Consider the following 27,983-nt stretch of genomic DNA (forward strand, 5'->3'; position numbering starts at 1 on the left):
ATAATCATTTATCGTTTTGTGTAAGTTGATTTTTTTTATTGGAACTTTGTTTAAGATATATATTAAATATATATGCACGTTCAGTATAGCATAGATGTACTGCTTTATATATTAAAATAGAGAATACCACATTGAATTTATAGCTACTATTTTGGAGTGCTGTGGCCCAGTGGTTAAGGGCATTGGATTCGTGGTCTGCGGGTAATTCTGCAGGTTGTGGGTTCGAGTCCAGCCTGGGGTCATGGTGCGTGTGCCCTTGGGCAAGGCACTTTGTCACTCATTGCTTCTCTCCACCCAGGAGTAAATGGGTACCTGTGAGGGCAGAGACGGTTATTGTGATTAAATTAGCTTGCGCCTAACAGGCTGCATCGAGCTGTATACTCCCCAGGGAGCTGAGATGGTATTTGGAATGTTTCATGGGCCTAATGAGCAGGGGTAATAATAATGGTGAAGCTCCTTGAGTGCCAGTCCTGATAGATACGTGCGCTTTATAAATACCCCCTATTATCATTACTACTAATTGTATATACTCAGAAAATGTGTACTGCGTTAATTTTGCTAATTGTAATCGAAGTAAAACCCTTTTCCCATTGTTATTACCATATAAGTAATTTTGTATTATATATGTGCATTTTTTATAATTGAGCAGTAGTTAAAAGTGCAGATTTTTTTCAGTGCGTCAGGACATCGTAAAATAATGTTAATGTACGCTTAATTTTTTTTTTGAATTTTCCTGTCATGTGACTTTATTAGCAAATAGTTATCTCACAAATGATCCAGGCCGGAAGTAACAGTCGAGTCAGGGTACTAGTTAGTTAAATATTTGGGTCTGCTTTATATTAATAATTATGGTGTTTATGTGAAAATGCAGTTTGTGTTCCATTTAACCCCATTTTCAAATTTCGTTTTGCCTTTTTCAAGGGTATTTTGGTCCTTTTTATGGTAATGCTACTTTCCATAATCATGAACAAATTAATGTGTGATGTCATTTCAGGCAGAAACCTCAATGTTACAGCTGTTTCAGCACCAAAAGTTGCCAGAATTTTGGATATTTTGCTGTCGTAAATGTTCTATTCTTTGGTGACTCGTAAATGTTGTGTCAGTACACAACAGTAGGCCAGTGAGCAAACTTTTCTCACAAACGTTTTCAATGAACGATTTTTTGGGTCACAATTTGAGCAGAAAACCCTTAAACTGAAGAATGTCTTCCTGAAATGAAATCACAGCAACAGCGCCCTCGGGTGTCCGGAAAAGTGTGGACAATTTGAAATGTTTATAATAAAGTGCACTTTTCAATCAAATTAGCCAAAAATGCTGTCAAATAGTTTTCATATACAAAATTGTGCACAAACTGTGTTCCTAAGAAGAAAAAAAATCGCCCTTTAAGGATTGAGGTTTAAAATGTGTGTATTTTATTGATTATGTTGGTACAAAATAATGGTAAATAATAATGTTATAAAACTGTGTAGCTTATCCAGCCAAGCTTCTTGGACATTTCAAGGGTGTTTGACGAAGCCCGTATCATGTAAAGAAAGCAAGAGATGTGGAATCCTCTGACTGTGGTACAAGAGACCGTTTCACGGATCCCGCCATATTTGTGATGACGTGGAAATCCTTGGCGGCATTTCACTGGAGATACATCCCATCATGCCATTGTATCCTGAGCATGATGGGACGTATTTTCAATGGAATCCCCCCAAAGGTTAAACCAGGGTTTGGCCTGAACGGCATGTCCGCTTCCCAACTGCGGGTAAAAATAGTGGCGGACTAGTAAATACCGTTCCAAAAGTAGTCCACCTGGCGAGTCAAAATTATTGTAAATATAATAACAGGAATACAACTTTTCCGTGTATCCGCGGATTTCTGCGTTTAAAAAAAAAAGCCGATCCGGTACTGACGTGCATTTGGCTTGTTTCATGGCGTTGCGCCGTAGAATCTTGCGCAGATATCGTTAGCGTATAAATTAAAGGAAGAACAAATTTTACAAAAACCAAGTGATCGGTTGACGTTACAACGATAAAAGAAATACAAAAGTGAACGGTTGGTCTACCATTTACAAGAGAATGTCTAGACAAAATTCTGTTTTTCAAAAGCTATACGAATCAATGTTGGCCACAGTTGCATCGTGCATGGAAAGGGAATTACTGAAATGTACCCAAAACACAAAGTCTATTATAAAGTAGGGCCTGCATTGTAGGTCTATTTATATATTGGTATTACGTAGGCCTATGGCTTCTCACAATCACTATTTATATAAGACAAAATAAAATTAAAATAAACGTGTAGGCCTATCGACTTTGTGATGGCAATAAGCAACGATTGAGGAAGTTGAACGTTGAAAAAATATGACTTTCCTGGTAAGCGTGGCTGCTGTTGTTATTATTCCACTGGAATTGATGCATGGATAGGACATTCAGCACTAGAACTTGGCCGATGAGTGTTGTGTTAATGCCAGGCAGAGTACATTTGGGGCAATATCGAACGTATGACAGCGAAGAACTGCGTCGCTCTATCCATTTTGATAGGAATTATCTTCATCTTTCACTGGGAGATGTAACCATGATGTTCAGGGATCATCTTGTCACATTCCTGGTCGTCTTCGTTGCCTTCAACCTCAAGGAAGGTGGGGTAAATTCTTCAATTTTAGTTCAGACAAGTAGGCACAGGGCCTACCAGGAAGTTGGCGGTTTCGTGCTCAATCCATGTACATGTAAACCTATGTGCATGTTGGCCTACATGAATTATGTGCACTGTAAAAATTAAACATTAAAGCTCCATTGTTATATGCATGTTGTTATAGGCATAATTATGTTACTGGGATTACTATGCCCTCGTAAAGGCCTTAGGTTTGCTTAAGAATTTGGCCGTAGGGAACCGAGACGATAGTGAAGACCTCGTACAGCTAATACATAAGACTCATAGTAAAAGAAACCATCATAATGTCCTTACTTTTCCTCGGAAAGTGAGGTATAAAGTTCACCGTATACAGGAATGCAACTTTTGCGTCTATCCGCGAATTTCCGCGTTTTTAAAATGCCCGTCTTAAAAAAATAATCTGATACTGACGCGCATTTGGCTAGTTTCATGCCGTTGCGCCGTAGAATCTTGCGCCGATATCGTTAGCGTATACATTAAAGGAAGAACATCGCCTGGCCCTGCTTGAGCTTGTTGTATAGGTAAATAAAAGCATAACAAAGTACAGGGCACAACCTCTGTACCATACGCATTCTCCAGCATACAGTCTGGCCTTTTTAATGAATGTGCTTTTCGTTATAGCGCCCTTTACTTACGCTGGGTTAGTAGTTTGGTTCCGTATTTTTTTTTTATTACATTTTTATTTACTGGTATTAATCAATAATTTATTTAATTTACAGGGGCGTAGCCAGGTAATTTTGATTGGGGGTAAACCTTTCTTGAAAAGGGCACTCTGTACATCCGTGCTGAAACGTAGACACTTTTTCTTCGGGCAATATGCCTCCGTAAAATCGGATGGGGGGGAGGCGCTGGTTAAAATTGACGATTATGCACACTAACGGACAATACATGTAGGCCTATATGGTGCAGGATAGGTGCGGCGGAAATTATACAGACGAACGGACATTTAACGAAAGGAGGCACACTTGAAATAAATAATACAACTTTTATTTTTCCAACATTTACAAAGTGATAGTTTGAAGTTTTAACGATAACAGGAATACAAAGGTAGCCTAGGGTCTACCATTTACAAGTCAAGTCAAGTACAACAGAATGTCTGGACATAATTCTGTTTCGAGGGACCGCTGTGTGTGTTTTTCCAAAGCTCCGAATCAATGTTGGCCTATCACAGTTGCTTCGTTTGTATGCATTGAAAAGGGAATTACTGAAATGTACCCAAAATACAAAGTAGGGCCTACATTGCAGTTCTATTTGTACTTTCTGCATCTGGAAGGTTTCTTATGTCTTGTGTGTTATATTGTTGTAGGCTATGGGTTCCCCCCAACACTATTTATATGACAAAACAAAACAAATTAACGTGTAGGCTAACCGATTTTGTGATGGCAATAAGCAACGATTGAGGAAGTTGAACGTTAAAAAAATATGACTTCCTGGTAAGCGTGGCTGTTGTTCCACCTGTACTATTTTGATTTGGAAACTCTCAGAGTCGGTCTTTTTTGTTTGTTCATTGTTTGTTCATTGATGCATGCATATGACATTCAGCACTAGAACTTGGTCGATGAGTGTTGTGTTAATGCCAGGCAGAGTACATTTCGGGGCAATATCGAACGTATGACAGCGAAGAACTGCGTCGCTCTATCAATTTTGATAGGAATTATCTTCATCTGTCACTGGGAGATGTAACCATGATGTTCAGGGATCATCTTGTCACATTCCTGGTCGTCTTCGTTGCCTTCAACCTCAAGGAAGGTGGGGTAAATTTTTCAGTTTGAGTTCAGACAAAATAGGCGTATAAGGCCTACCAGGAAGTTGGCGGTTTCGTGCTCAATCCATGTACATGTAAACCTATGTACATGTTGGCCTACATGAATTATGTGCACTGTAAAAATAGCTCCATTGTTATATGCATTTTGTTATAGGCATAATTATGTTACTGGGATTACTATGCCCTCGTAAAGGCCTAAGGCTTGCTTAAGAATTTGGCCGCAGGGGACGGAGACTAGTGAAACCACGTACAGCTGGTACATAAGAATCATAGTAAAAGAAACCATAATTTCCTTACTTTTCCTCGGAAAGTGAGGTATAAAGTTCACCGTAATTCAGGAATGCAACTTTTCCGTGTATCCGCGATTTTAAAATGCCCGTCTTAAATAATCTGATACTGACGCGGATTTTGGCTTGTTTTATGCCGTTGCGCCGTAGAATCTTGCACCGATATCGTTAGCGTATAAATTAAAGGAAGAACATCGCCTGGCCCTGCTTGAGCTTGTTGTATAGGTAAATAAAAGCATAACAAAGTACAGGGCACAACCTCTGTACCATACGCATTCTCCAGCATACAGTCTGGCCTTTTTAATGAATATGCTTTTCGTTATAGCGCCCTGTACTTACGCTGGGTTAGTAGTTTGGTTCCGTATTTTTTTTTTTTTATTAAATTTTGGTTTACTTGTATTAATCAGTAATATATTTAATTATCAGAGTCGGTCGTTTTAGTTTGTTTTAGTTTGTTCATTGATACATTAATGGGATATTCAGCACTAGTACTTTGCCGCCGAGTGTTGTGTTAATGCAAGGCAGATTACATTTGGAGCAATATCGAACGTATGACTGCGAAACACAGAGTGGTTCTTTCCATTTTGATTGGGATTATCTTCATCTGTCACTTCAGACGTTACCATGATGACCAGGGATCATCTTGTCACATTCCTGGTCGTCTTTGTTGCCTTCAACCTCAAGGAAGGTGGGGTAAATTCTTCAGTTTGAGTTCAGACCAGTAGGCATAGGGCCTACCAGGAAGTTGGCGGTTTCGTGCTCAATCCATGTACATGTAAACCTATGTGCATGTTGGCCTACATGAATTATGTGCACTGTAAAAATTAAACATTAAAGCTCCATTGTTATATGCATTTTGTTATAGGCATAATTATGTTACTGGGATTACTATGCCCTCGTAAAGGCCTTAGGCTTGCTTAAGAATTTGGCCGTAGGGAACTGAGACTAGTGATGACCACGTACGGCTAGTACATAAGACTCATAGTAAAATGTCCTTACTTTTCCTCGGAAAGTGAGGTATAAAATTTACCGCCGGGTTTGGTTATATATTTATTTTGGCCTACTTTTTGGCTGTTTCGGCACTTTTGCCGAAACAGCTTTTGTTTTCGTTAAGATTTTTGTTTTTTTCTTTTATTTTTTTTTCTTCTTTTTCAGCCATTCCCCATAGCATTTGTACACGTTTTTACGGGAAGGCACTTTGGGCAATAAAATAAATCCGCTTGACTTTATACTCGGCACACACTTAGACCAGCATCTGAAGATGTGCCCCGAAGATTAACGTCATGTTGACGTGATCGACTAATTTATTATAGAATTTTGAATATTTAATTTTTCCCATAGACTTTGTACACAGACATCACAAAAAATTGTCGATTTTCAAAGGGCATTTTTTACTCTTTGCCAGTAATTCATTTGCACCAATCTTTGTCCAAGCAAAGACCTTAATTCAAACAACATTGTGTAATGATGACGTCATCATGACGTCATCCGGTGTGTATTTATAGGCAATTAAATTGTGACACTTTTAATATTTAAAAATGCATAAGAAATCAACCGTACGCGTCCGCAGCATTCTGTTACTGTCAAGTGGTAGAGTAGGTTGAGGTTTTTATTTCATTCAGTGTGCGTGAAATCACGTGACCCTTGCTTCCGGTCGTAAAAGGCCAAAACCGGAAGTGGCTTATTATTTGAAAATGGTAATAGATATAAACTTGCTTTTAACGGTGTTATTGGCTAAAAGTATTCTTCAAATCATCTACCAATGACGTCATGCAATCTTCGAGCGCCTTCTAGCGACAGGTAAAAAATTTGCAAAAATGTATTTTGAATAGATGTCTGTGGCGAAGTTTGTCGGAATCGCCTAAATATTGGTGTATATGATGACCTTGACCCACTTAAGACGTGTGCGAAGTTTTAGGCGAATGACGTCATCAGACCGGAAGTTATAATAAAAAGACCCTTTTTCATTTGAAAATTCCTGAAAAATCAACCATGGCAGTTTTTATGTTAGTTTTTACTTTAATTGTCGATTTAAGGGTAGGTCTAAAACATTTCAAAGCTTCAAGGCAATAAGCAAACTCGGACATGCCCTGCGCACGCTTAAAACTTCAGGTTGACAATACCTCTGCTCTAAAACATGCACAGAACGTCTATATGTACATACACGTACGTTACGCACATACTGTACATCGTATGTCAGTCAGCCTGCAGAGCACGTGTTGCCGAGGTCAAATCCTGTCCACATCACAGTGACCGTTTTAGCCGACTTTCGGCTAACTTTGACAGATTTTATGTTCATGCATGCGCATAGTCCGGGACGTATAATAAAAAATTATAATGCCGAAACAGCCCTATGTTTGTCCACAAACATATGTCTAGTTAAATGTTGTGATTATTAATTTCCACACTGCAGGGCTTTCTCTTGATCTGCGTGGCCCCGGAATTACAACGTATCAGAGTTCTGACTCAGAACCAGGTTTTGAAGCCTCAAAGGCTGTGGATCGAGATATTGGTACCGCATCACACACAGGTTAGTGTTATTTAACATCTCCTGAAAAGAACCGTTCTGTCAACAGGTTAATAGCGGTCCTGGATTGGACATTTCGGAGACATCCCCATAGACTTGTGCACAATATTTTCAAACTTAAATGTGCCCTAACCCAATATTCCCTTATTCTTTTTCCACGAATTTCGGTATGTTTACTAATTAGACCACGAGCAACAAAAATAACCTAATTGCGACACCAAATGTTGCCTGTAAAGGGGGGCTGTGACATTAGGGAGACATGAAAATGTCTCCCTAATGACCGGTGTCTCCCACCGTTCGAAGAAATTACGAATACTGAATTAATAATGCTATAATAGGGCGACTTTCCCATAGACTTGTGCAAAAACCTAAACTGTCGCCTAACCCAAGTTTGCCTGATACTTTTTTCCACAAAAGTTGGTATTTAGGTTAATTGGACGACAAAGAATCGATCTGGATGGGTTGCGACATTACATTTCCTTGTCCTAAGGGTCGTTTTAACAATAGGGCGACACCAAATTGTCACCCCAATAGGGTGTGTCGCCCTAATCGAGACGACACTTGAGAAATCTGTCGCCCTATTGCAGCAGTGGTAAATTTAACCTATTAAAAGTATAATGGTGTAGTTGACAAATTCCAGCGTCAAGTTGAATTAAGTTTAAATTGTTTATTCCATGCTGAAACGTGGGATTACTTTCAAACTTACGAGTGCCCTTTTTTTCACAAATGCCCTTTTTTCAAGAGCGAGCTTTTTCGATTTTTCTTTTTTGGAACGTCGTACGAAAGTCCTCAATAGAGTCTAAAAGTGCGCCATTTTGTCTTTGAGCTTCTGGACCTGGCCTTCCGCGACCCTTACTATGACCCTTTCTCATGCTATATTTTTGATAGAAACATTTCTAACCGAAATAACCCCAAGAAACATTCATGTTGGAATTTTATCTCGGCATTCCACAAGAAAATATGTAGAAAAATTTGTTGGAGATGGGAACAAACGAATTTTACTTACGACTTTCACGACATTGTTCGGGCTTGCTTGAATTGAGTATTTAACGAACTATAGGTTTTCTTGGCCAATTTCACCAAATTTCATTCAAATTCACGCCTGGCTCATTCAGTTTTGATCGAAATTTCACCCTAAAAGGGCAGGGTTGTTTTGACCATCTCTCAGCCGGGGGTCTTGGCTATCGAGTGTCAAAACATTTTGAAACTCGGTACATGCATGGAGCAACTCATCATAAACGTACCCAACGAAAATTATGACTATAGGTCAAAGGGTTTTGGAATTATGGCTAATTAATTATTCACATGTAGAATGGTAATACCGCTCTGGTATCAAAATATGTGAAAGGCTCGAGGCTAGAAAGTCATTACAGCTCGGGTTGCGAAAAAAAAAATCCCAAGGCTATCGCGGAAAAAGTCGAGGGGGCGGATTCCGCCCCGGCCCTTTTAGGGTTAAAGAGCACGCAGATCGTCATTCGACAATTAAAAAGAATCATTCAATTTCAGTTACTTTGTTACATTATACATTTTACAGACATAAAGAGTTTGAGAAAAAAAATGGACCTCAGAAAAAAATAGAAAATAAAACAATTAAAAGCATCTTATTAATTTGAATGACCAAATAAAACGATGAAAATTACTGCCCATAAACGAATAAGAAAAGAAAAACGTCATACGTCGTATGCCCAGCGACGTTCGCTAATTTGAAGGCGTCAACTGTCAAAGGATGTCAAACACTTAATGTAAGAATGCTGAAAGTTTAAGTCTTGAATGCACCGAAACGAAATAAAATAAAAACGGAAACAAACATTAGGAACAAAATATTGAGAACCAACAAAATTGAAATTGAATGCCCCAACAATGAAATAAAACCCCAGTTTGATGCGATGTGTCAAAATCATGCGAAATTGAATAGCCAATAATGCAAATGATCACAATAATTATGAAATTGGCCGGGAAAACCTACACGTATTTGTTTTACATTCACGTAGGGTATTTCACTATAGAGCAACGTACGATCCCATGGTGGAAAGTGGATCTGGGAGCTGTCTACTGCTTGAGGAAAATCACTCTGGTCAACCGAATAGGCACTAGTATCAACAATGGCAAGTGCTTGATGTTTTTCAAAGGACTTGGTCTCGAATTGCCTGATAGCCAATGATGTGACTTATTATCGCCGGGGCTTGCTATTTCTTAGCCATTTAAGGTAGAGTAGATCATTTGCAGCTATCCAAAAAGTAACTGACGAAATTATTGTTGGAAAGCTTACTTGGTTTAAAGATAGTAATGGCACTACACTCCCTGTGAAATTGTTCTTTCGGGCATGCTGTCATTTTGAAGAAAACAGTAATAATAATAATTAAAAAAATTGCATTCACTATGCGCATATACCAAAAAATGTTCAAATGCGCATTACAAAACCTGAACAATAGCAAAAATATGAAATTAACGTACAAGTTCGAATTAATATCTTAGAAAACACTGTAAAAACAATGAAACTTAAAATTACAAAAACAAGACCTACATTTAAAATAGATTATAGTAAAACCTTATACCAATGCCTTTGTAAAAAGAAAAGAGACTGAACAGACTGAATCTCAGGCGGTAGCTGGTTCCATAAGCTGGGAGCGGCTTGTGCAAATGCACGATCCCCCATAGTCTTTTGCATTCTCCCAGATGGATAATCTAAAAGCAAGCGCCCATTGGATCGCAGGGAATACTTGGAATGGACCTCAACTTTCAACATATCTATAATGTATCTGGGAGCAAGACCATGAAGAGCCTTGAAGAATTTTAAAGTGAATACGAGATTGTATAGGCAACCAATGTAACTGATAAAGTAGAGGAGTAACATGGTTCCACGATGGTTTGCCACAAACAAGCCTTGCTGCAGCATTCTGAACTCGTTGAAGCTTAACTAATTGTGAATTTGGTAAGTCATAATGTAGGCCGTTGCAATAATCAAGGCGACTGGTTATGAAAGCATGCACTAAAGTAATCAATGCATCTCTTGACAAGTATTTCCTAATTCTTCTGATATTGTGAATGTGATAAAAAGTAGTGGAGCATGTGGTAGTAATCTGCTTATGCATACTCAATTTTGAGTCGAACCAGCAACCTAAGTTACGAACTTGTAATGAAGGTGATATAGTACAGTCTCCCACATTGATACCAGATATAGTCAGTTTAGATAATTGTTGTTGACTACCAATAATGATAAATTCAGTTTTGGCATCGTTTATCATAAGTTTATCTTGTAGCATCCATAGTCGTATATCCCTTACACAGTTTTCCATGGCAGTCACCACTTGCTCTTGGTTATCTGAACTACAAAGTTTAAATGACAAGTGTAATTGGGTGTCGTCGGCATAGCAGTGAGTGTTAGGAAGATGTTGTACTACTATGTCGAATAGTTTAGATGAATAAATACTAAAAAGGAGTGGTCCCAAACATGATCCCTGTGGGACTCCACAATTCAATTTGAACTCATCAGAAAATTCTCCATTAAATAAAACACGTTGACTCCTACCGGTTAGATAAGACTTAAACAGTTTAAAGCTGCACCAGATATCCCAATTTTAGACTTAACCGGCGGTTGAGTAAAATGATCAACGGTATCAAAAGCAGCACTAAGATCAAAGAGTACAAGTTAAGTAACATGTTGATTATTCATCTTCATAAACATATCATTCTTCACTTTCAGAAAGGCAGATTCTTTACTATGATTTTTTTCTGTAGGCTGACTGAAGTAGTAGATACAATGAGTTAACAGTCATATGGTCATGGATTTGTTCAAACACAGCTGTTTCAGTTAACTTTGATATGTATTGGAGATTACTAATAGGCCGAGAATTCTGTAAAGTTGTGGAATCTAAATTGTTTCTTTTCAATATAGGAAGAACAAGGGCTTCCTTCCAATCAGTTGCGAATATGCCTGTTTCTAAAGACAGATTGATGATCCTAGTAATAACAGGCACAAGAACATCCAAACAATCGACAACCAACTGAGTAGGCATAGGGTCCAAAGAACAAGACTTTTTTAGCCTTTATCAATGAGAGCTCGCACATTATGCTCAGTAAGTGGTGAGAATTGGTCAAGTGTTACAAGTGTCTGCCCAGGTGTGTAAATATCATTGTTATCCGGCGCCTTTGAATGACTATTTTTGTCAGATACTGTGCGCCTTACAAATGCTTTGTTATTATTATTATTATCAGGCACAGATTGTAAGTTACAAGAATCAAGCCTTGCATGAATGTCAGTTATCTTTTGCATGAAGAACCGGCCCATGGCATTAGCCAAATAACGGGCATTGTTAGAGTTAGATGTAACAATATTAGCTTGCGGTCTCACCAGCTTATTTACAGCGTTGAAAAGATGTTTAGAATTACAACTGTTCTCCTCAATAAAATTAGTATTAAATTCTTGAGGAGCTTTGTTCATTAGGTAGGTGGTATGGTTTCTGCGTGTCTTATAAGTCTCCAGATCCATAATATTACCAGTATTTAACCATTTCTTCTCTGCCTTTCCACGCAAACTCTTCGCAGTTTTAATGCCGGGATTAAACCAAGGTACAAGTGGTCTAACTGTGACGTTCTTAGTTTGAAGAGGAGCATGACAATTAAAGGCCATTTCAAACATGCGTTGGAACGACGCACACGCGCGCGGTTGCTATATTTTGTCTGTTCAGTGCGTGACATCGCGTAGTTGCAATCGGCTGAATGACAATGTGTGACATTATGTGTTCAGGAAGCTGATTTCGGGCGAAATTCAAAAAATGACTCAACAACTTTTCAATTGAAACCGAGATCCTAGAATATTGTTTACTCAGAATATACAGCATTCACAGAGCTGAAAACTTCATCAGGTAAGTTTTTCAGCATCCGTCTTCAGATTTTGAGCACCTTTGTCGCTTCAAACGAAAAGAATTCACAAATGACAAATGATCTACCCTACCTTAATAACAACTGAATTTTCACTTGACTTACGGCTTACTTAACAGTTCGGCGGGGGGGGGGGGGGGGGTTAGAGACATTGATAATGGCCATTATAGTAGCTCGGGCCAGAGAAACTCAAAACAAGTCATTTGCATGTCTGGGCTTGTCGTTTCAATCATATTCCTATTTTTTTCATAGTACAGTACATGTAATTCCTTTGATTGCTTGATGTTTATTAGTATTTGCATAAATTTGGGGTCAAAGGTGTGGCAGTCCCTGTTGCACACGACCTGTAAAATTGTCCGCGCCAGTATCATTAAACTTGACTTGGCATGTACTTTGCGTTACATAATCACTCTTGGAGAGAGAAGGCGTTAAGAATGTGTCATGAATTTGCAAAATCCTACACCAGATGTTTCCCAAAAATTGGACACCCACATTTATAGAAGGACTCATATGCAAAATGCTATGAATGCCTATCCATTTCATCTAAGTGTATGGGTTGCACTTTTGTATTTGAAAACATAAACGTACACAAACCAACATGTTATTTGTAAACCACATTCACTTCAGTTTATTCTTAATTGTATTTTACATAACAGTCGTAATGCCGTTTAGAGCCTTTTGCAAACAAAATCTTCTCTAATTGCAGTTCGTCGATTGCACGGTAGTGTAATTCGTGCTGGTTTGAGCTCCAATCACCTGCAGAATGACCCAGCGGTAGGACGGGTTGCGTACGCTGACGCTGTAAGCGGAGCGGTGATTGATTTCCTACCGGACCCCTACGTCACTGCACGCTACGTCAGCGTGGATATCCCTAGAAGTGGTGTGGTTAACGGGATACAAACCATACTCAACTTGGTTGAAGTCATGATTGAGGAAGTTACCATGGATACAATCAAGACTGACACACCATCAAGTGATAAAAGTGAGAAACAGGACAATGACCACGCTAAACAAATGTAAACACTTAAAAGTATAAAGGAAGGTTTATATTTGCAATTAGTCATATCAGAGGCATTTGACAAGTTATGACAATATTGACTGCCTGATCAAATCAATAGAATAATCGAAATACAGTGCTTTGTCAGTAGTCAAACTACTTTTCATATATTTTTAACTGGCAATGTCATCTTGTATGATTTTGTACTTTGTTTTGATCTTAGTTGAAACTTTAGACCCATCCTATCTTTACCATATATGTAGCTCTCGGCAAACATTCAATAATGAGGGGTATTTTCTTATAGCAGTATTTCACAGTATATCAGCATTTCTTGTATGTTTTCATCTGGAAATATAAGAAAATTAAGATATGAAATAATACAAACAATGTTCCCCTTTCATATTGTCGTTGTTGGGCATCTGTGGAGAGTTTTCTACTTAATCATACATGTATTATTCCCTGCAGGTAAAAAAAAAGTTGGTTCCGTTGGCAGCTCAGACGCTTGTCATTATGATATTGTTGTTGGGCCTAACGTTGGCAAATATCTTGCCCCAAACGTTGCATAATCATAAGACTGATTCATTAATGAGGTCATTGTCTCTCATTGCACAAAACGAATGGCTTCACTGTATTTCTTTTCCATTAATCTTGAAGCCCTGCAGTTGACTGGTCTCCCAAGCAGCCAGAGCTCCACTCTTGGAAATCTGGATGCTTCGAGAGCTGTGGATGGATCTTCAATGTATGGTTATAGGAGCGGCCACATTAGCAGTACAAGTAAGACAGATCGCCGACTTCCATTTTAATATGACCAAATTAAAATAAAAATTGACACGACAGATTCATTCATTCAGTTTAACTAAAGAACAGTTGAACTAGTCTGAACAGGGACCATTGATGCCCAATATCACTGATAAACTCAATCACAGTTATGAAATTGTATTGATATGGTACACTTTCTCAACAAAGAGATAATTTAATCCTTTGTATCCCTTGGTATTGTATATAGATTTCATTGGAAAGATAATGCGCTGTATGATGCAATCTCTGTGCCATCAACGCTTCTGTCATCATCTACCTGTTCCTTCACATTCATTTGTACGTTAACATCCATAGCGTCACCACTAATTCCACAACTTTGTATTTACCTGGTCTGGCACATCTTTGATGACAGTTTTTACAAACTTTTGTCTAGATCAGGACAACATTTCTTTTTTAAATAGACTTTTAGTTATTGTCCGAAGATATAAAAATAACCTAAAACCAGTATCAATCAAAAGTGTGTATTTTTCGTCACGACCATACTTTATCTGGATCCATTACCTGACTATTTTTCTTGCAGATCTAGACCAGAATCCCTGGTGGAAGATAGATCTGACTTCTGTTCACTGCATTGGGAAAATCGCCATCAGGAATCCAGATCATCTTGCACGTAAGCATCAAGATGAAGCGTGGAAGTGAGTTGTGTGGAACTGAAATCAGTACTGCTAGCCTGAGCTTATATTTGGATGAAATCTTCATTTGATATCATCATCCAAATTAAGGCCCCAATGAACGCTGACGCAAACATTACTCTAAAAATGGGTGTCCGTAAACTAAACAGTCCTATCCAATTAAAACATTTACTCAGGTAAAATTAAATTCTGTACTTTAATTTCTTTTCTTTAATTTCAGACGACGTTAGATTACGTTTGCAAGGTGCTTTTGTCCGTGCTGGCCTGAGTGATGCACATCTTGATAACCCGACGTGTGGTTCTAACGTTACCCTGTATCAAGCCTTAATCAATGATTGGATTGAATTCACCTGTGATCCCTACAGACTCGCTCGATATGTTAGCGTCGATATCGATACTTCTAGTCAAAAGTATCTTTCACTGGCTGAAGTGATGGTATGGCCATGTGATCTCCACCCAGAAGGTAAAGTTTGGCTTAATTATAATGTGTTTAGTTTCCATTTGTCAATATAACATTATCTCTGTCGTGTTCTTATGTCAACATCCATTCACAATCTTTGTGAATATTTTTTTTTTTTGTGATTTGATATTCATCCAGTAGTTAAATACAAATGGTGGGACCTCACCAAAACAACCAATGTCTCCGATGAACCAAAATTTTCCGCGATGAACCTTGTTGGTCCTTTTTTTCTGGTCAAAATGTTTGGCGACACTCATAAAATAAGACTTTATATTAAATATTTCATAATGTTATTAATGTCATACGTTTCTCTGCTTGTATGTTTTGTTTTGTTGCAGCCCTGAACTTAACCGATAAACCCAGTAGTCAAAGCTCCACAAACGGAAGTTTCGTTGCTGGTAGAGCATTGGACAGTCTTCCAATGGAACCTTATTGCAGCCTCACAAGTAAGCCCTCATTTTTTGTTCTTGAGGATCAAACTGCCTTGAAAAAAAATGTCATTTCTGATAGGATATTAAAGGAAAAGAATCTATTTCTGCCAACAAATGAACAATAATCACATGTACTCAAGTTTAGGCTGCATGCAGCTTTGCCAAGTCGATTGCCAGTGTTTTATGATAGTGCCAGGAAAAAAGAGTTTCAAACTGAGGTTTGTGATTTTTTTCTAGTGTTAGATTGTTTTAGTGCATGGATGCCTTTCGACTCAAACCGAGGTACAATAGAGTTTATGGACAATGGTTGGAAACCTTTATGTTTAACCTGAAAAAGGTGGCACATATATATTTGGTTAAGAAACGGTTTCTTTTTGTTTCCAATTTCAAGTGTCAGACACGAATGCCTGGTGGATGGTGGATCTCGAGTCAAGTCAGTGTCTGGGACAAATCAGAGTTTGGAGCTATGCACAGGGTAAGATGATGTTAACTTCTATGCTTTGAAATACATCTGAAGAACTTCAGAATCAGACCAATTAAAAGATCTGTTTCAATACATGTGATCATCAAAATCGTCTGCAATGCAAATATGCTTGCCGGTGCTGAAGACAATATGCTTTTGATGAAAAGTTAATCGTGTACTTTCGAAGTTGGGACCGTTTAAAGTTGTGAGTGGCACAACATTTGGATTACTTCAATGCTGATTTGATTCCAATTGCTCACTACCTATCACTGCATTTACTGGTGCTCAGTTATTTTAAGTTGTTTCCGAAGGCTATATTCATATTGAAATATCTATAAAGAATTTTTTTTCTGTGAACACTTTTAAAAGTGCTAAATTATAACTTCAGATAACATAATCATTGTAATCATATAGGTTCCGATTTCCAGGATGCTGTTGTACGTGCTGGGCTAAGCGATAATTATACCGAGAATGTAGTGTGTGGTCGACAAGTCCAAGCTTCATCCGACTTTGTGGAGTTGACCTGCGATCCGCCCGTACTTGCCCGGTATGTTAGCGTCGATATCCCCGGAATGGCGAGACTCGGACTATGCGAAGTGACAGTAGCTACGTGTGATTTCAAGAAAGAAGGTAAGTTCATTTGAATGAGGAAAACCTGCTGAGACAAAACGAATTTTCTCATTAGGCAATGGTTGGTTTTGTTTGATTGACCAAGATGTTGCATGTCGTGAAAGTGGCATGTTCCATTCAAACTTGGTGGAAAATAGGAAATCATTAAACTAGCTTCCGTTTTTCCAAAGGTCTAAGATTAAGACTAGTTTCGAGCTTCTCTAGTTTCAGCGTGAGAGCACTATCAACGTGCAACAAAAATTGTAAACTTTATCCAAAGTTTCTTTTTGACCAATCACAATGAGTGCCCGACAAAGATCTGCACTTGCATGTTACGTGTCTGGTTGGAACATTCTAGTGTGGCATTGGGGAAATGCATGTTGCCAGAGTACCAGGGGCAAAGCCAGGTTTATCATCCAGGGGGCGAGTAGGGGGGGGGGGTTCCAGGCGCGGTTTTACGGGGGGGGGGGCTAGGCGGGGGCTTTAGCCCCCCCCCCCCCCCAAAGTTTTGTCTAGCCCCCCAAAAATAAATTCTGTAAAAAAAAATTTGCATTAGCAAAAAGAAGGATTGTGATGTACATGCGAACGGTCTCCCCCTAAAGAAATAGTCGTGACAAGGGTGCATTTGTAGTTAATATAGTGTGAATGATTTCAGGGTTTTATTGGCGCTCCCCATTGAAAATAAGGCATGAGGCCCCCCCCCCCCCCCTCCCCACTGATTTTCGGAGGCCTAAGTGTCTGAAGAAATAACCGGTCTACATTTCAGCACGCCTCCCTGAAAAAAATTCTGGATCCACCCTGCTAGCCCCCCTCCCCAAATATTGGTTCTAGAACCGCGCCTGGGGGGGGGGTCGCTGAATGTACTGTGGTAAGGGGTAATTTCATCCATGCTGAAAGGTAGACACAGTTTCTTCACCGGACACTTATTTTTATGGTGTAAATCGAGGACACACATGCGAAGCATCATTGTGTAATTGAGGACAGAAGTCAAATCGAGGACGTCCTCGATTAGAAAACGTGTTCAAACCAATGCCAGCTGTTGCAAAAAAAAGTTGGCATGAACAACAGATCAATGATGAGGAACAATAAGAACTCCTCGATTTACACCATATACAATTATGTATACATTTGTGGGGGGGGGGTGGACAGCATCTTCCTATGTGGGTGCTGCTCAAAGCGGAACTCAGGGTCAATGTTACATACCAGGTGGCGCTTTGTGCTCTTTACGGAACGTTAAAATAAAAAGCCACTCGTGAAATAAAGCACTTTCGTTCAACCTGGTAATCATGGTAATTAACTGATAGGAATGTGCTTTTCTCCGGTTGCCTTTTTTAATGGGCAGGGGTGTGGCCCCCCCCCCCCATCCCCACACCCCCTGTTGGCTTGTATGTAGAGCCCATGATTTTGGATAAGAGACTTAATTATCACATCCAGGGTTGGAGAGATCGGAGATGTTATCATTTAACACTCTAAATAAAGTCATCCAAGATATTATAGGAACTATTCATTATGAAGCTAAGAGGACGAGTTCTAATCTTTTCTTTTACAGTTGACGGTGTGGATTTGACTTTGGTTGTCAACCCCTCTCTACTTGGTCCAACTGGCGACAGCGATTCCGTCATTGCAGTGTACAGAGGTCCAGAGGAGATCTCATCTAATGTCTCATTCGGGCGCCAAGTCTCAACAGGAGGAGCGTCTGGCCTTCCTTCAAGCTCAGGCGAGATTGTAGATTCATCCTTGGGATGTACAGTTAAGTTGCTTAGCTTACCAGAGGAGGGAGGACTTGATAGGACAGGTGTCTTCTACGCAGAGGCGACCAGAAATGGCTTGACCACTAGAATACAGACCATAATACTCCCCAAAGATGGTGAGATTATTAATGTGTCTTGTGAATAGTCAGTATTTATTAGTGCCTGTTCATCGAAAGTCACTTTTTTTTAGCAGAGCATAAAAAAAACTAGTCTAATACCATTATCAGCAGCTCTTCTTTTTTTTTAACATTATTGGCTCTATTAAACTAATGTGGCAATCTGGCCATAATTGTCAAATTTGTAGAAATTTGATACCAGATCTGCCTAATTTGGGAGAAATAAAGTGGTATATATTACTCTTACGTTAGTTAACAGACATCTTTTATTTAATTTCAGGAGTTCATATACGTCCTGTTGTGCGAACCAAAACAGCAAGTATCGGAGACTCTGTAGTAATGGAAATGCAGAAAGCCTTGAGCTCACCGAGCGAAGACTACAGATGGAGGCGTAATGGAGGCGATGTCATCGAAACTTGGAATAACCTTCTGAGTGTATCGATTCCGAATGTCACTAAGGAGGATGAAGGAGTATACAGCTGCTTCATTGTGGATCAAGAAGTTGAACAACTGCATGGAATCATGAGGCTCATAGTTAGAGGTTTGCCAGCGATTTTACCATTATTATACCTGTGCTTGAATGAACGATTTTGGGCTTGTTTGTTCAGTATTTATTTACAAGTCAATCAACAAACATTCAAAGTGTGAAAGGCTTTCATTTTCTTCAATACTAGATTGTCCTTCCGGACGTTGGGGCCCACCATCATGTCTGGAAACCTGTCGTCGATGCTACAATGGCGGTTTATGTGATGACGAGTCTGGTACCTGTATCTGTGCTCCAGGGTTCAGTGGAGACAATTGCGAGGAAGGTAAAGAGTTGTCAGTCATTTAATTTGTTAAAACTCAGTTGAGTTGGGACCACTCCCTGAGTAACATAAACAGTGAACAATTGCATACCATTGTGGTAGCCTGTTGAGGGGTTTGAAATATAAGGTCCCTTCAGTTTCTCCTCTTTCTTTCTTTTTTTTTTGATCATCTGTTAGCCCCAAACTGTGAAACAGTTTGGGAAAGATATGGGTTTACCGGAATTGAAATATTATAATAGTGTAGCGCAATGCATTTTATAGAGGGCGCACTTTAGTTCTTTACTGGTAGCCAGCGGGGTGCGCGTGCACTCACCCAGGTTTATGGGGGCACCAGCCAATAGCGTCAGTGTATATAAGCGGCCACGCGCTCAGCCTCGCCCGCTTTCTGCTGTGGCCGGAACCCGTGCGCGGTCTCAGGAAAAGTTGCAATGTTCTAATCTCCCACTATTAACCAATCACCAATCACCTATAGTCACAGTGGAGGGAGCCTCATACTTTGTGTGAGTGTAATTGATAAATGATTCCCGCATCATAATCCAGATAATTATGTAATCTCTGAGTTTGTAAGGGAAGTGATTGAGTATAAGATCACGTAGGCGAGGCGCCTGGGTAGGCGAATAAATAATCTTCCGAAACACATATCTGGTGTCAGGTCCCCATCCTTCCCCAGTCCCCCTAGTTAGTCCGCTTGGGTTGTGTGAGCGAGAGTGCGTGTAAGGGTGATCCTTTGGTAGTCTGCTGCGGGCCTGGCGGTAAATCTCCGCCGAAACGGATCTGCGTACCCGACCGTAGAGGCTAGGCCGTTCGCCGCTACTCGCCGGGGCAGTCGTCCGAGGCAGTACCGCTACAATAGCTAAACAAAAATCGTTTTGGTGTCGTTTTTTGCAGTCCATGGCCGTAATGTCTTTGGTAAGACTGCTGATCAGAGGTGTTCCAATAGCATTGATCCACACCACGAGGCTTGCCGAGGGCATTTGTTCTGTCTTCCTGATCCTTATGGATGCTCGTGTGCTGCAGGTTACATGGGACTTGACTGCATGCAAGGTACGGTAGCTTGGATTGTATCAGTCATTTGTTTACATGGTTCAGTTGTTATCAAAGTATTAAAAATGATGTATGGAGAAGTCTTTTTAAAAATGTGGTTACACCCTTTATGTTTTTCTTCAGAGTGTGCTGAAGGAACATTTGGTGCTGACTGTAAGCAGACATGTCACTGTGCATCGGGAGGAACCTGCAGTAAAGATACAGGAGAATGCAGCAATGGTGAGTGTGTCTGTCAATGGTTCAAATAATGTATGCCAATAGGTGGCGGGCTTACTAGAGGAAAGTAGCGTTTAGCCCAACTGTGCTGACACAGTTGGCCATGCCCCAAGTATGGATAGGACACGGTTTGGCAGTGGACACAGTTTGGAAATAACGGGCTGACGTCATCCGATGAAATCATCTATTCATTTGCACACCAGTTTTAATCAGTTGCTATGTGTTACCATTCAGCACTCCAGACTCAAGAACCATTGAGTTTCGAGCACGTCGGTCGATAAGCAGGTGGAAAAAGAAATCCCAGATGTTCGCGCCCACCTACATTTTTTGTGTTCAATATCTTTGAATTTGGGCGATTCACAATGCAGTGCGCCACCAAATGTTTGCCACGGAGAGTCCATTTTTCAAGTTTACGGTCGACAAAACATGGCCCATTTGAATGAGTGTCGGTAAACAACTTGAGCTAATGTCATAGATTGGGGCATAGCGTTCTGCCGCCTTACAAAAAACACCATATTGATAATAAGAAAAGAAATGGGCAAACAGATCCTCGAATCATACGCTTACGAAACCACTGACAGGAAAATCTAACAATTTCAAATGTCCCGCGCTGGGAATTTGTCGACCATCTCCCACAATGCACTGGGGAAAAATTAACTCTCCGTGGCAAACTCTTGGTGGCGCACTGCATTGTGAATCGCCCGAATTACGTGTGATTTATCCACTGATGTAAAAAACAATTCACGTTTAACGTGTTTGGATCACATTATTGTAATCTGCTCACATTTATTGTTTGATTTCATTTCTTTCTCCAGGTTGTGAGGCACCGAATTTTGGAAGTAATTGCCAGTGCACAAGTAAGAGAGATTTAAAAAGAAAGAAAGTAATCAAGAATAAAATAACACTATGGTGTTTTTTATTTTTTAAATGCTGCAGAGAACATCCTCACTAATACAAAATCCTCAGACTGTTGAAGAATTTTCAAATGTTTCGGTTTTGCATTTTATGCAAGGAGATAATTATTTGAATTATTTTTCTTCTTGTTCCCAATGATGCGTTTTACCTTTCGCGTCATTTTTGTATCATTTCATCAGCTGAAAATGGCGTGCTTGGGCTTGAGGTGACGTCAGGCGGACCTCATCAACTGTTTGTTGCCTGGCAACCAGATCCTTGCTCTTCTGGCTACGAAGTGACAACCAGGGATGACTGTGGAAACATTGTATCTCAGGAATCGATAACAGAAACAACTTACCATTTCATAACTGGTTTAAAGTTACCGCTAAACAACAGAGTTTACATTCGGCCGTTGTATCCTGGTGATGTCAAGGGACCTGAGGTGACCTTTTCGCAAACAAGAAGTGAGTTAGAATATCATCAAAACTGGCAATTTTTTATCACATGGAACAATTTTTTTTTTTGCGCAATTAGTTCTCGTCATCAAATGTACACCAAACGTCTTTCGAAAAATATCTCGGTCAATAATGTTATAACAAGCTAGTTAGTACGAAGGTTTAAACATTTTGACATTAGTAATGTATCATATTCGTAAACAACGATTATCAACCTTAAAATTCACAGTGCCATAAAAAAAATTCATTAATTTCACAAAATTTTCAACAAGAGTAGTTCAAACAGGAAGCCATTGGTTCAGTGCATGTTACCTTTGAAAAGTTTTTATTTTGGTATATCAGGGCCAACTGAGTCCCCAACTGAAGTGAATTCCACCTCAGTGACGTCAACCAGCCTGAGTTTTTCCTGGAGTAAGCCACCTTGTGGAAGCCGAGGTGGTATCATCACAGGCTACACGTACATCCTGACTGGAGTAGGCCCACCATCTACAGAAGTCGTTCAGTCAGTGACATCAGAGGAATCGGTGACCATCCAGGGTTTATCCCCGCTCACTGAGTACAGTTTTCAGGTTGCTGCCAACACCAACGCGGGAGCCGGACCGTACAGTCAAGCTCAAGTGAAAACGACCCTCAAAGGTTAAAACATTATCAAAATATCTTTGCAAGTAACGTTTATAGGGCGCACCCTCAAAATATGTGTTAACAGCAATTCCTATTTTCTTGCCAAATGTTGTATTCTCCAGCCTTTTTCGTTTGAATTTGAGGAAGGTGTCTGTATTTCTCAAACATGCTTTGCCTTTCTCCTCGGACCTTAGAATTGTCCAGATCTTACAAAATCGTAAATGAAACTTCGTGAAATGAAAAGTAACTTTTGCTTGACAGACCTAGGTCCTCTTAGGCTATCAACTTGAAGAAATATATTCTTTCGTTAACTAAGGCTCAATGGCAACTGCCTGTGATTGTTTATCAACGTATTCATTTAACCATGCTGTTTGACATTACAGCATGTCCGACATTACAACAACCTTACTTTTTAATTCTCTAGTATATGTGTGTTTCCGGTGAAGAAATGTCGGGAGTAATTTAAACAAGATCTTTGTTAAATTACGTGACCATCAAAACCAAAAGACATCGTATCTAAGATAAAGTTTTCTAACTTTTCTCCAAACTGTCTTAATAATAGCGCCCCAAATGGATGTCGAACCCGCCCCTGACTCCTCGGCAGTGATAGGCGGCTCAGTAGCAGCTGCTGTAATCCTGATTCTGACGGTTATAACTGTCATCATTGTGTTCTATAAAAGGTACATCAAAATCATAATTACTTAAAGACTGAAATCATTCGCGAAAAATCTGGTTTCCTCTTTCGGCATTGATTAGATAGTTAGCAGTATCTTACCCAGGAAGATAATACACATTTCAAAGATTTGATATTGTATATAATACTCAAGTAATATTCCCATATTTTTTTCTGAAATAAAGATGGCAACACTTTTGATTTGATCCTTGAACTAATTTACAGAAGAAGCCGACGTAAAAACCAGCCCTCTGGCGTCAATGGAGATACTTCTCTTCAACAGAACAAAGCTTTCGAAGCAGGTGGGTTTTTTTGTCACAGCTATTAATTTTCAAATTGATTTGAATCTAATTCCGACTTGGTTGAAAGCAAAGCCCATTATTGGCCGTGACTAGGGACTAAAAGCCTTTTCAAAATTTCAAAATCTGCTAAACCAAAAATAGCTAAGCACGAAAGGACCTCAGCAGAAATAATGTGACAAACAACTTGCATAGCGTGAAATACTGTGTGGAATCTTTTCCCTAACTGAAGGCCAATATTTAGGCTTAGAAAGTTTTGCTAACAGATGTGTGTGACATTGAATTTATTTCATGTTTTGAAACCTGTCGGATGATGTTTTCTATTTAGATGTGGCCTATCAGGTTCCAGAACCTACTGCGGAACCGGCCCCGTACATGAGCCTTGGCGATGGTGTAGTCACGATATCTTCCGCCCATCCCATTGCACAGAACCCAAGTCCATCACAGGATGTGGATGATTATGAGGTTTCCTTATCCTCAGCCGAACCTCACGCGTACACATACGTAGACGCTGACATCATGAAGAAGTCGTCTGCACCGCAAACTGAACGAAAACCGAAGCCCAAACCGCCTCTGAAACCGCACGCCGCCAACGACGACACGTATGAGGTTCTGGATTCTGCGGAGTACGCATCCGTGGACGAGGGTAAAGAGAAGTCTTCCGCACCGTCCGTCGCACGCAAACCGATGCCCAAACCTCATTCGATACCATCCGTCTCGCAACCAGCTGCCGACGAATATGCGCAACAGCAGTTTTTCCAACACTTTTTCAGCCAGCTTTCGGTTCGTGCCGATGAGCTCTTAGAATACATCCGCAAGAAGGAGCAGGCTGACCAATATGGCTTTCCTGCGGATTTCAAGGTAAGTGAACATCAGAGTGTGCTGCTAATAACCAAGACAAAGTGCCCAGACTTTGGTATCTGTCAGTACGTAAGTCACAATTAGTAGGTAAGTTTGTAGGTATACAGTGGAATTGGTGTCTTCTGCGAAGAAGTGTGGGCCGGCAACGAACCAGTGGCGAGAATTGTTCTCGGCGTGTCGTGCGTACACTCTTCCATCGTCGGGTCAGAAAAAAAACGATCACGTAGGAATTTGCAGGAACTGGGGACACCATAAGTTGGAAAAAGAATGTTGTGATTAATATTACGATGTCTTATTTCTGGATGCTAGATATAGTGTCTTATTATTCTTCTTTCAGACCCTTCCAGATGGTCAGTTAGGTCCAGCGACTGTGGCTTTGAAACCACAAAACAAAACCAAGAATCGTGATGCGGACATCATTGTCTGTAAGTATTGGTACATCTCCACGGCTATATGATGCTGTTAGCTCTTTTGGTTAGAAAGCAGACAGAGAAGATTCGTAAGAATAAATTACACACTTCTAGAACTGATCTGATTTTTTTTAATCCTTTCCTTTTTGTCACATGTCTTTCGTGTTCAATAGAAAACACACTTTGTTTCTTCAATTTTCGAACAGTTGGTATACCACTCAATTAAATAAAACTGGCCACATTTAACTATCTACAATTTGAAGCCTCATTGCAGCGAAATAAATCCGGTTTTTTTCTCGATGTGATTGTTCATAGATGACCATTCTCGTGTCGTGTTGGAGCCATTGCCGAATGATCCCGATTCTGATTACATAAACGCTTGCTACATTGATGTAAGTAACAAGTACCATTTTATGCAATTAATTATTACTGTACACGTTCCCTAAATACGAAATTGACTCAGTTTCCTGTTTTACACAATGCTCCCGACGAACAATATCATTCTTTGAAATTTAAAAGAATCCCAATTTGAATGAGCTTTAAGGTGCATCAAAACAAAATGAATACTAAAATGATTACAACCAAAATTGTTCATTTTTCTTTAAAGGGTTATTTGGAGAAGGACAAGTACATTGCTAGTCAAGGTAATTTAAATTGAAATCTGCTTGCCTGTAGGCTTTAGAACTTGTTTATTTTAAAGTAATTGTATGGTCAAAAATATATAGCAGTATAAGCAGCCAAAAGTATATTCAATTGCTTAAGACATTGATTATCTGTTGTCTAAAAGGACCAACCGAATCGACGGTAGGAGATTTCTGGCGTATGGTGTGGCAGATGAAGGTGGATAAGATCATCATGCTGACCAATCCGGTAGAAAACGGCGAGGTAAAGTGGGCCATACTTCTTGCGAATAATCTCAATGTCTTAGAAGGCAGTTTGTTTGTAAGGAGGACTAAATGTCTTTTTAGAGAATGTTGATTGGTCTAGTGTAATTTAGTTTTGTAATTTGTCTAGTGTAATTTCTCAAACGTGCGTGGAATGTATAATGTAAAAAGGATCATTTTTTTTCATTCCATTTTATGTGTCATATAAGGTGAAGTGTCACCACTACTGGCCGGATACCGGATTCAAAACTTATTCTGACATCGCAGTCAGCACTGTAGAGAAAGAGGACGTGTTCTTGGACTACACCATTCGTGTGTTTCAGATAAACAAGGTAGTGCTCATTTACGTTTTTGGTTTCTGTCCTAATTGGTGTCCTGACTCCTGAAATCCCTTTGCGAGGATTGGGGTTATCAAAGGCTCTCTTTTGCCGAAGAAATGATTCATGAAAAGGTCGTTTTGACGGCGCTGTAAAAGGTACTCAGAAACTGATTCTAAAATTCTCTTTAAAGATGACTTGCTTTTAAACTTTTTTTTAGCCTTGGCTTCATCTTGGTCAATAAAAACAGAAAAATGCTTGATCGTCATACCTTATGTTTATATCACATTCAGGTGTTTAGTGCGGAAAGTAACAGGCTGGTGAAGCAGTTTCATTTCAAGACCTGGCCAGACACGGAAGCACCAGGGCAACCGACCACTGTGCTCAACTTCATGCAAGTAGTGAACGCTGAACGTAACAAGGGACGCACCGTCGTACATTGCAGGTAGGAACCGCCATGATACGAATAATTATGCGCCATAAGCGATAGTCAGCAGCTAAACTGCTTGATGACGTGTCTCCTTTCTCTTGTTTCAGGATCCGACTTACGTTAATTCTGAGTAATAGTGGAAAATGTTACTGTGGAATATTTTCTATGTCTTGGTGTCGCTTAAATTAATATTTTGCATTTCTTTTAATTAGAGTTGAAATTTTTCCAGTTTGGAGAATTGACCGACATGGTGACACCATGTAGGCCAACGTCTAGAATTATACTTGACACTTGCCATTTTGACACTTGCCATTGTCTTTGGTTTTCTAATAGTAATGGTATTGGCCGCACAGGAACCTACATCGCCCTGGACTCCATGCTTGATCAGATGCGCCAAGAGGGACAAGTTGATGTCCTTGGCTTCATCTATCGCATGAGACAAAAACGAAACAAGATGGTGCAAACACCGGTAAGTGTTGATACATTTGTTTTTAATGATGCGATACACATCCAAACGAATGGGATGATCAAGTTGTAAATCAACCTGATAAGTTCCTCTTGTTCGAAACAGAAGCCTAAGTAATAGATCTGAGAAGTCGGGTAACTATTACTTGAAGCTAGGTGGAATTGTTACATTGGACTAAATCACATCTGACAGAAGGAGACCAGTGGTGTTTATAGTCCATATAGAGGGCGCTTCATTTTCACACTATCAATTCTCGATTAGTCGTGTCTATTGTGATTAATAACATGAAATTATTTCATCGATGTTTCTATTTTAGGCGCAATACCGATTCATCTTCGAAGCTCTGCTGGCTGCTTCTAAGGAAGATGACACGTCTTACGAGATCGTAGGGAAGGGCGCCAAGAAAGCGAAGAAACAGGTGGATGCAAAACTGACTAGAAAGTAAACCTCGGTCATCTGAGTTGACCGTTTGACTAATGAGTTTGAAGATTTAGAGGCTGACATTGTACCTGATAGAGAATAAAAACCTCTTTATACCCAATGATCTTTAGTGTACTTTTTACGGATTTTGTTTTCATATTTGTCTCTGATTTGCATTTGCTTGAATTTGTATGCTTACGCTTTATTCGCTGATCATGTATATCTAAGATAATGGTAATTTGCAATTATACAGTTAACATTGATGCATACTTAATTATATCATGGAACTAACTGTGAATGAGAATTGAATGAATGGCGGTAAGGAAACAAAGCAACAGTTGGACTTAAAGTAACTATAAATGATCTAATGGTTGCTGATTACGACCAAATTTAACGAGAGAAAACGGTAACGTGTCTATTACATAAACAGCGTTATTAGATACTTTGGGGAAAGTTTGTTTAATATATGTGTTTGATTATGAAACACATTACGTATACCATGGACGTACTGCTTTGTATAATAAGAATGGAGAATACGTACCACATTGAATTTATATCTACTAATTGTATATTGGCCTACTCAGAAAAAAGTGTACTGCGTTAAGTTTATAATCTGTAATCGAGGTAAAACCTTTCGCCATTGTTACATTACAATAGTGCTAATTTTGTATTGTATATTGTTTATCATTTCGCCGTATTTTTGGGAGATTTTCAGAGTTAAGGAATTCATGAGCAGATTGTTAGTGTTGGCAATATGTGTCTTTTTAGCTGCGGGATAGCAGCTAAACAAAATA

The 27,983-nt window shown here is 39.5% G+C and overlaps 1 protein-coding gene across 1 annotated transcript; it reads left to right on the top strand.

The window, feature by feature from the left end:
• The first annotated feature begins 15,444 nt into the window (after positions 1-15,444).
• LOC119725398 lies at positions 15,445-27,983 on the top strand. Its single transcript, XM_038196802.1, has 21 exons — positions 15,445-15,469; positions 16,332-16,547; positions 18,076-18,393; positions 18,674-18,934; positions 19,068-19,202; positions 20,088-20,243; positions 20,367-20,462; positions 21,275-21,316; positions 21,554-21,817; positions 22,151-22,444; positions 22,992-23,109; positions 23,328-23,404; positions 23,730-24,262; positions 24,600-24,687; positions 24,988-25,064; positions 25,280-25,316; positions 25,460-25,557; positions 25,766-25,888; positions 26,167-26,318; positions 26,637-26,772; positions 27,086-27,983. The coding sequence occupies exons 1-21, from the start codon at positions 15,445-15,447 to the stop codon at positions 27,212-27,214; spliced, it is 3,375 nt and encodes a 1,124-aa protein (XP_038052730.1). The 3' UTR covers positions 27,215-27,983.

The sequence above is a fragment of the Patiria miniata genome, unplaced genomic scaffold (genome assembly GCF_015706575.1).
Source record: "Patiria miniata isolate m_02_andy unplaced genomic scaffold, ASM1570657v1 HiC_scaffold_19, whole genome shotgun sequence".
NCBI lineage: Eukaryota > Metazoa > Echinodermata > Asteroidea > Valvatida > Asterinidae > Patiria > Patiria miniata.